This window comes from Condylura cristata, unplaced genomic scaffold, assembly GCF_000260355.1.
Source record: "Condylura cristata isolate star-nosed mole 26May11 unplaced genomic scaffold, ConCri1.0 scaffold00007, whole genome shotgun sequence".
NCBI classification, from domain to species: domain Eukaryota; kingdom Metazoa; phylum Chordata; class Mammalia; order Eulipotyphla; family Talpidae; genus Condylura; species Condylura cristata.
Window position 1 is genome coordinate 55,009,808 of NW_004567108.1, and position 14,068 is coordinate 55,023,875.

General features: G+C 38.7%; 1 protein-coding gene across 2 annotated transcripts in view; it reads left to right on the forward strand.

Annotated features, from left to right (window-relative positions):
* OXCT1 (3-oxoacid CoA transferase 1) overlaps nucleotides 1-14,068 on the forward strand; it is a 132,305-nt gene that overhangs the window by 76,684 nt on the left and 41,553 nt on the right. For both annotated transcript variants that reach the window (XM_004678348.2, XM_012721890.1), the window contains exons 12-13: nucleotides 828-900; nucleotides 1,500-1,575. In XM_004678348.2, the coding sequence (XP_004678405.1) occupies nucleotides 828-900; nucleotides 1,500-1,575 (149 nt within the window). The remainder of the gene's footprint in view (nucleotides 1-827; nucleotides 901-1,499; nucleotides 1,576-14,068) is intronic.

Consider the following 14,068-nt stretch of genomic DNA (forward strand, 5'->3'; position numbering starts at 1 on the left):
AGCAGGGTACCCCCAGGCCCCTAAGCCGGCCTGCTTTAGGTGGGTTCTGCTACCCACTGCATTAAGGCAAGAAATATATGGAAAGGAGCTTTAATACAATTTAATGCAACTTTAATAAAATTAGTGTGCAGTACACAGAAAAGACGAAGAATATAGTTTCCAAATCAAACACCCAAAGTTATCCACCCCCTTGTGGGTAAATGTACAGCCGAACAGGATTGGCCCAAAGCAAGGCCTGAAACCTCGCCACAAGACTAAAGCACCTTCTGGCAGGGACCCATGGAAAAGGACCAAAAGCAGCTAGACAAGTGTGGGAGGAAAAGAGCAAAATCAAAATCAAGATAAAAAGCTGCCATTGTTAACATCCCCACAGTCTTTCACCCATATTTGCTTCAGCCAGTTCAGGACCAAGAAGCTAGTGCAGCTTCTTCACATGTCTCTCTGCTCCATGTGTCTCCCTCAGGTCTCCTGGCTCTATCCTGCTTCCTTCCTCCTCATTTTCCTCTCCAGCTTCTCCTCTCTGCTCAGCTCTACTGTCCCTTGGGTGGAGCAGGGAACAGGAACCTTCCCTTTTCCTGGGACCCTGTTACATTATCACCATCCCGGGGCAGATTTGGACAGTGTCAGTGACCAAGTGCTCCCCTTCACAGAGTGGGCAGCTCCTGCTGTGTTCCCTGCACCCCCACTGGCATTGCATTTGGTAAAGGGGGTCTTAGTTCTTGAGGAAACAGAGTGTGAACTCCTTTCTTTACCGTGATGCTCCTAGACTTCTGACAACAGCCTTTTTCTTTCCTTTTCTTCCCCGTGCATGGTGCATGCATGTTTAGGCAAGGAAACAGTTACTGTTCTTCCAGGAGCCTCTTATTTCTCCAGCGATGAATCATTCGCCATGATTAGAGGGTATGTAATAACGTGTTCCACGCGGTGTGGAGTGAGCTGAGTCATTCCTGGAGTGTGTTAGCAAGACTCCAACACAGTCACGTTTCCTAGCCAGAAAACTCACAGGGGTTGGCTTAGCCGTGCCAAGAGGTCCAGTGATTCACCTGGGGTGCTGGGCATTGCAAAGTCCAGTGTACTATTATTAGAAGAACCTTCAAGCCTTAATCTATATCTGAGCACCGACTACACTGAAGTAAACACTTTCAAGGTTCTCCCTGAGAAGCCGAACATTTTCTGCAAACCATGTGTTAATATTCTAGCCAGAATCTGTCAGCGTGAGCCACATTCTCCCTCACTGAAGGGAAAAAAAACTCACTGCACACAACTGTTTTTAATGTGTTTTTGAAGACAATGTAGGCTTTACTTTTTAAAGAGATTCCTTAATGGTTATTTCTCTACATCAGCTTGGATTTGCCTGGAAATCAGATGTGTAGGGACTGGGAGAAAACAAATTTATTTTGGGAGATACAGAATGATAAATTTAAATTGCTGGCGATTTCAGGTCATTGGAACATAAAGTATGTATAATTTGCCTTATATTTCCTCTCTCTCTTTCTCAGGGGACATGTTGACCTAACAATGTTAGGAGCGATGCAGGTATCCAAGTATGGCGACTTGGCTAACTGGATGATACCTGTAAGTGGACCTGTGTCTTCTGAATCAAGCATGGGTCAGACTTATTATTTTTGTAATGCTAAAAAAAGGCTTGACAAGTTGCTATATATATAGAGTACAATATAATTTACTAAAAAATACAAATATTTTAATGTGGATTTATTACTTGAGTCACATTTTAACTGAACAATCACTGAGAAATATTAAGCATTGCTGCTTTCCTTGGTAGTTGGGATGAAAAATAAGATCAGGTCAAAGCAGAATTTCCCATGGAGCAACAGAGAGTTGGGAAAGTTAAAAGAGTCAGTTATGATACAAATTAGAAATATAATTTTTTTTAAACTAGAAAAATAATTAACATGTTCATTCATTTTATGTTAGATCTGTTATTTTCTTATTCACTGAAATAATTTAAAATACCTTCTTAGTCAGCCACATGACCCCACAAGTAATCAATCATGTTGTTTCCTATTGTAGAATACAGAGCTTATGAGGTTTAGACATGTACCTGTTTACGCGTTTCCATAGACCTTATGTTCCTCATGAATCAAGGAAGAAACCTTTAATACTCAGCACTGGAAAAGGGACTGTAATCAGTCACTTAGTTTATGAATGTGGTTCTTTAAGGTCCCAATTTGTTGCTTTCTGCAGTGTGTACAGAAGCTATACTGAATGCACATCTATGATCGTGAGCTCATTTTGGCTGATAACTCAGGCTGTTCTTCTGTTTACCTAGTATTTCTCTGGTTCAGTAATAGGTGATATTCAATGATTTGACAGTAGTATTTTCAAAAACATGTTTTTAGGTCCTTTAGCTTTTTCTCCATTAATTTTGTGAGGAAGATAGATTAAGATGGTTGGTAACAATATCAGAGATTGTGTTAATTTTGTTCTTTTGCTCTAATACCCTCTGAAATATTATTTTAAAGGGCTGGATTCTCAAACTTGGCTGCATATTGGAATCACCTGGGAGTTAAAACTTGATATCTGGGACCTCCTTACAGAGTTTCCAATTTAATTAATCTGGGATGTGGTTTGGGCATTGGGCATTTTGAAAGCAAGCCTGGTGATTATAATGTATAATCAAGTTTGAGAACTAGAATTAAAGAATGATTTATCATAAATTGAATTTAAAAGGTAAGGGGAAATATCGTTAACCCATTCATAGAAAGGACTGTTAGAAAATTATGGATTATATTATTAGTCTTGAAATGCCTTGCATTCTAAATTTGCCGTAGTTATGAGGGTTGGCTGCTTTTGAGGGCTTCAAGAAATCAAGGAGTGTCTCCTGAGCATGGTGCAGAATGAGAGCGACAGATTATGAGAAGGAATACTTAATTTATGCAGATTTCAGGACATTTTTCTGCTCAAACCTCAGAAGAAGGACTTTCAAGATAGTAGAAGGAACATACAAAGCAAGCCTTGGGTTTTAGCCTTGACTTGCCCAGTCATCAGGGCAATATGTACCTTGAATATGGTACTTATGCTCTCCGGTCAAAGCATGCTCATCTATGTGCAGAGGGTCTGAGACCAGATGATGTCAGGGGCCCCTCCTGGCTTTCATAAGTTATGAGAGCTCTCTTAAGCTCTCATAAGCTTGAGTATGTCTCAGAGACATAGCTATAGCTGGAGTGAAATCTTTTTTTGTCACTTGCTAGCAGTACCTGCTTCTCATCTGTAAAATGGCAGTGATATAGTTGTACAAATTTGGTAGGTACACACAAAGTACATAGCACGGAGGTTCGTATACAGTAAATGCCATGAAACTGTTATTATTATTCAATAAGTTAAGAAAGGAGAAGTTGGGGTTACTTGTGAATAACTAAACTATCAGTGTTTTATATTTTATAGTATAAACTGTTTAAACTCCACAGGAGTGGACTAGTGGGTCAGCAACTCTGGCAGCTCTTGAGTTCTGAAGGAACACTGAGGAAAATTAAGCATCAAAGTGTTCTTGTGTTGGGATCCCCTCTTTTTGGTACTGGAAGTTGGTAGTGTCATTTTGAATTTGCACATCTTTGTTCCTTTAGTACTGATGATCACTTCCAGACTTCTTCCTATAAGATTCACTGTGTGTGTTTTGATTCATTTGGATGCAGGACACTTAAGCATGAAGACCGTGAGCTTTAGTTTGGAAGACCTCCAGTTTGAATTTCAGCTCTACACCTTATAAATTATACAATCTGGAGTACATATTTTTCTTAGGATTAAGTGAGAAGAAAATGAGTAGTGAATACTAAAAGTACTCCATAAATAGTGGCTAATATTTTTATCTTCCTCAATGCTCTGTTGGCTAACATTAAAGAGGTAATATCTGTCTTAAAATACACGGGCAGAAGCAAGACTAAATCTTACAGTAATTGGTATAACCTCTTTATTCTCTGTTTGTGTTCAGGTATCCCAATTAAACCTTTGAGAGCACATTTTTTGCTCTCCCTGGCTGTGGCTAAGACAGAGTCTCACCTCCTTATTATACCGTTTCAGTGTGCATTTTGTTTCTGTTTGTCTCAAAGATTTATGTTGATTTATAAAGTTTGGATATATTTTTATTGCAAGATTTGGCAGCCAAGAAGTTGAAAAGTTCAGCTTTATTGTATCATTTTTCATTTACTTTTATCTTTTTACTGAGTTTAATAATCGTTCAGTGGTTGTAAAGCTTTAAGTTTCTCTGTGTCGTAGCATCTCATCAATCAATTCAATGTCAGATTATAATAAACATTAAGCTTTTAAGGCAGACAAATGGTGTGGATGCTATTTGTCTTATCCTTTAATAGCTTCTTAGTATGCAACATAGATAGATCCTATGCACAGATTTTTAAAAATTCTTCCCTGAACATTTGAAGAAGGAAAATTGACAAAGTCTTTGGCTCCTTTGCATTCCTTGGTTACGGTGGAGATGGTAAAGCCGCAGGTGAGCTGGAAATGTGGAAAGAAATGTCGGCTGTTGAATCTGCATTCAGGACTGCTCTGACCTCCTGGTGGCTATTTTTGGAGAACAGCTGCCATAGATTATGGACTCTGAGGGAAAGCAGACGTGTGTGCATATGATTAGCTACAGGAGTGGGCTGTTGAATGCATGCGACATGCTTTCGGGGCCTGTCGGACAGGGCTGCTGTCCATGAGAGACACATGATTGAAGGGCCCTCTCCTTCGCCATGGCGGGGATTGAGACTAGGTGTTGCTAAGGAAAGAAGAACAGGAAGGAATGTGAGCTGTTCTCAGGCTTGGTCTGAACAGGTTACTGATACTTCTTCATGCCTCTTTCCTCAACCTTGGGTATCTTCATTCCATACCTGTGCATGTCAGTGCTTTGCCAAAGACTCAGATGACCCCTTCATAAATCTTCTTAGCTTCTCTCTGTAGCGACTTCTGATATTTTAAGATTGTAAGTCAAATTCTAGTATTTTAGTTTAGCTGGTCTCTCTGAACCCCACAAGACCCCTGGAGTCCACCAGGGATGGATCCCTGCCTGCACAACAGCCTGTCAGCTCTCCAGGCAGCCAGAGGGGGCAGTCGCGAGCCGACCTCACAGAGATGAATTCCGGGCTGCCTTTTGCCTAAAGGCTCAAAGCTACACTTTGCTGAATTTTGTCTGATTCTCTAACTGCTTACTGCCACTATGTTTTGGAAGCTGTGTCTTCATAGATTTCTTGGGTGACTTTCTTAGTATAACTCCTAGAAATAGAATATGTTGTCCAGATTTTTAAGGTTCTTGATATATATTGAATACCTGTCCAGAAAAATCACCTCATTTTACACACTATTTCTATTCTGTTACCAACACCTGTGTCAGCTTTTTTTTCCCCTTGTCTCTTATTTTATTGTCTGGTTTTGTGTGTGCAAATGTTTTCTATGTCCAATATGTTGTATAAGCTATACACATGGGATGAAATAAAAAACAGGTTTATCTCTTGTGATATCTCTACCTTTATTCAATTAAGGAAGCTTTTTCTCTGCATGACATTTCAGCTCATTTCCAGGGAATGAGCTGTCATTGGGTCACCTTAATTCATGACATTAATTTTAATTCAGGAATTAAAGGGTCCAATCCAAACTAGGAACAGGGTTTCAATATATACTCAAAAACAATGGATCTCCTCTCACTGCTGCACTCCTGCTGTAGGTGGGCAGGTCAGGTCACCGGCATTTGGGGATGGCTGTGTGACGTTCTGCTCTTTCTCTCCATCCTCCTAACTCCCTGCTTGGCACCTTCTAGACTCAATGTCAAGGAAAAAGGTAAAGCAAGGAACAGGACCGCCAGGTACTCACCTGGCGAGTGACGGCCTGTGCTGGAATCTGCTCCCTGCTTCCCTGCCCTTTCAGGTTTTAAATGGATCTCTTTTTCACTCCGCCGTTGCATGCGGTCTTCGGAGACCCCTCCGACCTGCTTCTGCAGCTTCTGCCCTGATGGTTGGTGGTTGGCTGCCCCTGGTTCTCCTGCCCTCCACTTCACTCCGAGTTTCTCTCTGATGGGGCCCTCTCTTCTTTCTGGGAGATCCCTGTTGAGAGAACATGAGTGCAGGCTGACCTGCTCCTGTGGAGTTAACACCTAAGAAGCACTCACAGTTCATGTCTCACCTTCAGTGATGGTGTCGTGACTTCCTCAAAGCTGTCATTCACTTTTCTCAAGGAGGAGTTGGGCAGGCCCCCCAGCACCTGGGTCTGCCCTTCGGGCTCTGTGAGATGTCTGTGGAGGGACCTCTCTAGGTTCCTGGGTGGCATGGTAGGATCATCCACTACTTTTCTTCGATGTCCTGTGTTCACACTCTTTCGCTCTCTCCAGGCTGTGCTTCTTGGTCTTGCTACGGGTTCCAAGAGCCTTGGAAAAAAGCCAGCTTTTTTTTTTTTATGTTCTTTTTATTTTAATTCCAAACATCTATTTTTTCTTCCTAGTTCTGCCCCATCTTTTTTTTTTTTTTTTTTTTACAAAGGTTTATTTTTACATCATTTTGTACATTTTTTTTTCCCCATCTCAATTGTAATCCCCCGGGTTTCCCATCACCAAATCACCCATGCGCCATCACCATAATCTCGTGCATTTCCCTCCCCACCCCCCGTTTTTGATCCCATTCCCCACTCCACCCCCGCAAAATGTCTCTGGTATATGGTTGTTCATTATTTTTGTTATTTTCTCGCCTGGTCCATTATACTCCTGCTATGAGTGAAACCATCCGGTATTTTTCTTTCTCTTTCTGGCTTATCTCAGTAAACATGATCTTTTCCAGCTCCATCCAAGTTGCTGCAAAAGACATGTGTTTCTCTTTTTTGGTTGCTGAATAATATTCCATTGTATATATGTACCACATCTTTTTTATCCAGTCATCTACTTTTGGGCATTTGGGCTGCTTCCATGTTTTTCCAATTGGAAATAAAGCAGCAGTAAACATGGGGGTACAGGTATCTTTTTCAATCAGTGTTTTTGTGTCTTTTGGGTCTTGCAGCTTGTTTTTGACCCTTTTCTCTGTAAGTTCTGCTTCTGAGCGCACATCTCACATTTTGGTATTTCATAACTCATATTTGAGCCTCAATCAGGAGTCATAACCTAGCCTTCAGTTTGATTGTTAGTCACTTTGGTTTTGGGGCCTGCAGTTGCCTTGCTGTCTGCAGTTCTCTCCTGTGGGCTTATTCCACCCAGCCCTGGTTCCTGCAGGCCTGCTGTCTGCCTGTGGTTGCTGTATGTCAGGAAGAAATCCCTGGGCCTGTTTCCCATCTGCCTGAGACAGTGCGGTGATCATGAAAGGACCTAGTCAAGCCCTGTTTGTTCTGTGAAGGAATACAAGCTGTCCTGACCCAGTGGATGGGTCTTTACTTCCTGTGCAAGTCAGAGGCAGATTTTATGCTGGTCGGATGTCCAAGAGAAATGAATCCTTCCTTCTTGAATAGTGATTTATCAAAGGAATGTACATTAAAAAAAAAAAAAAAGACAACTTGGTGAATTTCGGGTGTTATTAGAGACATAAGCTGTTTATTGTTGTTCTTGACTTGGAATACTATATTTGGTTATCCAAAAATACTCTATGACTAGAAAACATTATGTTGAAAACCAACCCTTAGTTTTATTATTTACATCCAATCATTTTGCAGACCAAAAGTATATTTATAGATTAATATATTTGATGTATTAATTTACAAGGAAAATTCCTCTTACTTTGAGGATCCTGTTGATGACTTAAAAGCTATGATTAAAGTTTCAGAGTCACAAGTAAATTACAAATCTAATATTTTTACAAGGAAGGAAGTAAAAACTAATCGAATGCCTTTGGCCAGGTACTGTGCTATTTATTTATTGTCATTTAGCCCGTATAGAGCATTGATTGAAATATAATCATCTCTGCTATTACAGATGAAGAGAATCAGACTAAGAGAGTTAACTGTTTAGGTTTATGTACATAGCAAGTGATGAAATGGGGGTTTGGCCATACGTGTCTGTTGTTCTTATGATTTCTGAATTTTGTAATAGGGTTCTTCTGGGGAGTGTTTAACAAACACATTTAATGATGGAAGCAAAAGTATCTGAAAATTACTGAAATACCATTACAGCATTTTTGGTAAACTTGATAAAGAAACTATTGTTTCTTTCTGTGGATCAAGGTCTATTGCAGTTGAAAGGACTTATGCTTTATAAACGATGCTAATTCAAGTCAGGAGTTTCTGAAGACATTAAACTGACTATTTGCATATTCCTTCCTCTGCATCTTATCACTTTTTAAAAAACTAATTCAAACTCTAAAGTCTCCATTGCCAAATCACATATAATCAGCATAAACTTCATTTATGAAGCATTTTATCCATTTTATTTACCCATTTTTTAGAGTCTACCATTTGAAGAGTTCTTTGGAAGAGCTCAGGTCCTTTACCAGTACTTTTATAAAATTGACTTTCACTGCTTCTTAAGTGGAGAGAAGCATTGAAAACTAACTGCAGATATATGAGAAACACTTCAAAGGGAATGAATGCCCCATAGAATTAAAAGAAAGATTGAAATTAAGATCAGAAAAGAACAATAACAAATTGACTAGCAAATCAGCTGTCTTGCTAGCCTCACTCTCCTAGCTAGCAATCCTTCAGGTAGGCAGAAGGACATGAGAAAATGAAAAAGTTTTCTTTTTGAAATGTTTCAATTTTCAACAATCTTATAAAGTATCCCTTGATTGCTGCCTGACTATTGCTCTAGTGAAAAGGAAGCATTTCATTCCTGGCTATATTTTATATAATGTGTTTGTGAACAACTGCTAAGTGCTAAGAATTTTGACTAGTTCCTGAATTCAGATAGATCTGGAGACTGAAGGAAAGATGACCTAGACATCTAATTGATACCATACTACGGAGCTGCGTAGTCTCCATGCAACTCTTGCAAGATTTTGATCCTTGTTTTTCATCTCCTCTGGTGTTAGAAGGCAGACTTTTATGCATAGAATTGGGGGTTTGGCCATTTGTTTATTTAAGTCAGTCTCTGTCTCTTTCCCCTACTCTGTCTTTCCTATAAGTCAGTCTCAATCTTTCCCCCTCTCTCCTTCCTTCCCTGCCCTCTCCTCTTTTTCCCCCTTTCCCCATTATTTGTCCCTTTATAAAGAGAGAGCAATGAGTGAGTTTGATGTTTTCAGTAAATCTTTTTTTGGCTAATGATGGCTTTGTATAACTGCAAGAACCCCTTCTCATTAAACTGCCCACTTAACAGGAGGACAGAAAACATTAAAAATGATAGATGAAGTCTCTTTGAAACCCATTGTTAACAATTTCATAAATAATGGTGCTGCTGATATGACTTAGCAGGGAATGGAGCTGAAGTGCTGAGGACAGTGTGGTGCTTGCTGCTAAGGCTCCGAGTCTTGAGGATAACGCTTATTCCGGGACTGAACGCGTGGTGTTTCCAGTTGGCGAAACTTTATTTCTTACTTTACTCTTTTGGTTTCAAGATAATTTTTGTTCTGCACTTAGATTAACAAAGAATTTTTAATTAGGGAAAATGTCAAGTACTTTAAAAAGATAGAGTAGTGACATGAATATTTCCAGCTCAGGTATCTATTTATGGCCTATCTTATTTCATCTCCACTGTGTTCACTTCCCCCACCCCACCCCAGGTTTATTATGAAGCAAATCCCACCCATCATGTCATCCTCTCCATAAATATGTTAGCATTATCTCTGAAAGTGAAGGATTCCTTTCACAAACCCCAAGTTCATTCTATTTTGCCCTCAAGACTAAGAAATCAAGAATATAATTTAATGTCACCCAGCCATGTAACACCCTTGCTTTACAGATAGGGAACTTGAATACAGGGAAATGAAGTGCGTTGAGTCAGGTCACGGAATTAGTTGGTAGCTAAGCCAGAACTCGGTCTTCTGTCTTGTGCTTTTATAGAGTTTCTGTTTCCATAAGATGAGAAGAGGTGACTTATGAAATAAAACATTCTGAATGCCTTCCATTTTCCTTTCAAGCACATAGAAGCAGCTCTGTGTTTTGGTGAAGACACTTAACTTTCTAGACTGCAACACTCTGTTTAAAAAAATGTGATAAATTTTTTTTAATAATAACTTTTTTTTAAATGCTAACTTTTTGTTTATATATATGTTTACATCATTGTTCATTTTTGTGCAAAGCTTGCTTTCCCCCCAGGTATAGTCCCCATAAAATTCCCACCACCAGTTCACCTGTGCACCGTCACCATAATCCCTGTGCTTTTCCCTCTCCTGTTTTGATCTTTGTCCTTCTCGACTCCCACCTGCAGAGTGTCTCAGCTGTATAGTTGCCTGTTATTTTGTTTTTTTATTTATTGTTATTGTTTTCCTGATCAGAATAGAATAGGTTTTTCTCAGTAAAATTTATTAAGGAGTAATTTTTTTGTTAGGTCTTGTATTAGGCACTAAGCACAGAGTGGTGAGCAAACCTGGTACTGTCCTCTATAAAGACTTACTTTTGTGGTGAATATGAAAAATATGGGTGAAAGATGGTTCTGTCCAAAACTGGTACACTAAACATTAAATATGTTGGTTTTAAAAAGCCTGATGGGTTTACAAGTGAAGTTTTCTTGTTTAGAAATTTGGTACAGTTTTTCTCTTTTTTTCAGGTTTTATTTCCTTCATTATGCTTATTCCTAATTACTCTATATATAGCTTTTGTCAATATTTTGAGCTGGCTGTCCCATTTCAATTTCTAAATGGTCATGGCTAATATAAACAGAAACTATTTCTGTGTGTGCACCTTGTATTTACTCACTTTTTAAAATTCTCTTACATAATTTTTAACATTCTTTGGGTAATATTCTTTATAACTATTTTATTTGTAAATAATGGGTTTTTCTTTTTTAAAATTTAAATCACTTAGTTTTCCTAACAAAATATCCAAAACAATACAAGTAGATGGTAGTTTTGGGAGATTTTCTTGATTTGATAACAATTTATAATTTTAGCTTTTGGTATTATACTTGCTGTATACATTTCTAAAAATTATCCTTTATACCATTCTAGAGATTTCTTTGTGGTTTTAGTTTTTAAACTGAATAGTTGTTGAAATTCACCTAAGATTTATCTTTTGACCTAATTGCTGTTTTAGAAATAACGTTTCCACCTTTATTTATTGATGTCATTATTGAAAGTGATAACCATTGAATCATTATTGCTCTTTAGGTCATATTGTCATCTGTCAGCAACCTAGGATTTCTGTTAATGGTTACTGGTCACCTCAAATTTTGTGAGCTTTCTTATGTTAATTTTGTTAATTTGCATTTTGCTTTACTTTTGAATTTTCAAGTTATCATTTGAAAATAGCATGTAAGTAGCATGCGATACTCTTGCATTTTGTGTGTCTTAATTTTTATTAATTTTTCAGTTGTTTATATCTTGATACAATTTGGGGAGGACCCCTTCACCCCTGCCTCTGTGCACACGCTTCACCCCTCCTCCACCAGAGCACCAGTGCTGGCGCTGGTCCCTTCCTTCCCCACTTCTCGCTGGTCACTAGTATATTTATCACAGAATATGAGAATCACTTTTGCTATGCTTTGCTCTTGTGCAATGTTAGTAATCTTTTTTTCTTTTTTAATTATTACAAAGGTTTATTTTTACATCATTTTGCACATTTTTTTTTCCATCTCGATTGTAATCCCCGCGGGTTTCCCATCACCAAATCACCCGTGTGCCACCACCATAGTCCCGTACATTTCCCTCCCTTCTCCCCCCACCCTCCCCGTTTTTGATCCCATTCCCCACTCCACCCCCACAGAATGTCTCTGGTATATGGTTGTTCATTATTTTTGTTATTTTCCACCTGGTCCATTATACTCCTGCTATGAGTGAAACCATCCGGTATTTTTCTTTCTCTTTCTGGCTTATCTCACTCAGCATGATCTTTTTCAGCTCCATCCAAGTTGCTGCAAAAGACATGTGTTTCTCTTTTTTGGTTGCTGAGTAATATTCCATTGTATATATGTACCACATCTTTCTAATCCAGTCATCTACTTTTGGGCATTTGGGCTGCTTCCATGTTTTTCCAATTGTAAATAAAGCAGCAATAAACATGGGGGTACAAGTATCTTTTCAACCAGTGTTTTTGGCAATGTTAGTAATCTTTAAAAAAACAAACTTATCTACTTTTTTCCCCTAGATCTGTTGATTTTTTTCCCCTCTTAACTAGGCTTACAAGACATTTGTCTATTTTTAAGTTAATTGAATCTATTTGAAGAACTATATAATTTATAATTTTTGCCCTTTATCAATTATCCTGTGCTTTATTTTATACTAGTTCTAGATATGTAATTTGAATGCTTACTTTGTTTTTCATCTTTCTCATCTACTGATAAAATATTTAGGGTGCTACATTTTTTTGAGAATAGTTTTAATTGTATTCTGTAATCTTACATAAATTTCTTTTAGTTGATTTCTTTTTGATTGGGTAACTTTTTGGAAGAATGATTTTTTTCATCCTTTCAAATTTCAAAAGTTGGGGGGCAGGGTATTTCTGTATACTGTTTGGGATTTACTAGTTTTGTTTGGTGGCTGTAATTTACCTGGATATAAGATGATTTTATTTTAGGTTCAGCCTGTTGCTTATTGGATACAAATCCTTAACTTTTGTTTTTAGGGACATTATGGGTTAGTAGAAAGTAAATAAGAATAGAATTTAGAAGCCCTGAGTTCTAGTTTTAGCTTGAATACTAGCTCATTGTGCTCTTACACAAGTCACTCTCTTAGGTCAGCCTTAATTCGGTGCTCTCTAAGAACGTGTGCTGTGATGTTGGAAATGTCTCGTGTATGCTTTGTGTGTCATGGCGGCACTAGCCATGTGTGGCTTTTGAGTCCTTGAAATGCGGCTAGTGTGACTAGAGAGATGAATTTTAATTTTACTTAATTCAAATTTTTACAGTAACAGGTATCGAAGTATGCTTACTGGGAGTATGAGCTAAGCCACTAGGCTCAGACCTTAGACTCACTAAGTCCTGAGGAGCCTGACTTGAAAAGTGAGCCTTCTCAGCGATGGGCTCACACATTCCCATAGATCCCATTATAGTATGGGAATACTTAGAAAGCTAAATAGTTGAGAGGCAATATAATTTCAAAATTGTATCTATGTCAAGCTCCTAATGGTTATACATCTTAGACATCTATGTTAAATAATTGAGCTCTGGTAATCTAAAGGTTTTGAAATGCAGAGAGTTATTTTACTGAGGGTTAGCTTCCAAAAGTCAACCCTAAGGTAAAAATCACATTATTCAAATTACACTTCAAAATGTGTTTTACTTCTTTGTTAAAGGTTAGGAAATCCATAAATTCTATCACACAGTCTTTCCCTGTAGGGCACTGAATCAAAAAAAGGAATCAAAACTAAAATGACAAATTACCCAGAAATTAATGAATATAAGAACTTCATGTCAAAGCTTGTGGAATAAAATTTAAAATTAAACAGAGAACCTTCAGTGCTTTTATTATTTGCAGAAAGGGTGCACTGACACCTCAGCCTTGCTTGCATCCCTTGCCAGTGGTGTGACAGTGTGGGATGGCCGGTGCTGGGTCACGCCAGCACAGGCGTGCACACTGCCAAGCCTCTCAGCATTAGTCAGACTGTGCTTATTATTATAAAGAAGCAGACGTAGCAGTTGGCTTCCACTGGGCTTTATGTGACATGACGGTATATCCTTAACCCGTGAGTTATCTTGATACATTCTCAGTATGAGAGGCATTTGAAATTGAGACTGAGCGAACCTCAGTTTCTCACCTTCCATCTTAGCCTCTTTGTAGGGCTTTCCTGTCTAAATTGAATGGCAGGCAAACCACAGCATTTTTACATTAGGTGTCTTTTCTTATTTCTTTCCCTTCCTTAGCCAATAGAGTGGACTGTTCTAAGTGACAGGAAGATAGGTTTTGAACTTTGCCGCGGACCGGCCCTAGCCAGGGCACCGGGACCGAGGGAGAGACAGGGTCTGAAGACAGGAGAACGGGATTCGGCGCAGGAACTGACAGACAGTCACACTCAGAGGAGTTGATGGACTGCTGCGATTTTATTGCAATTTGTGTAGATT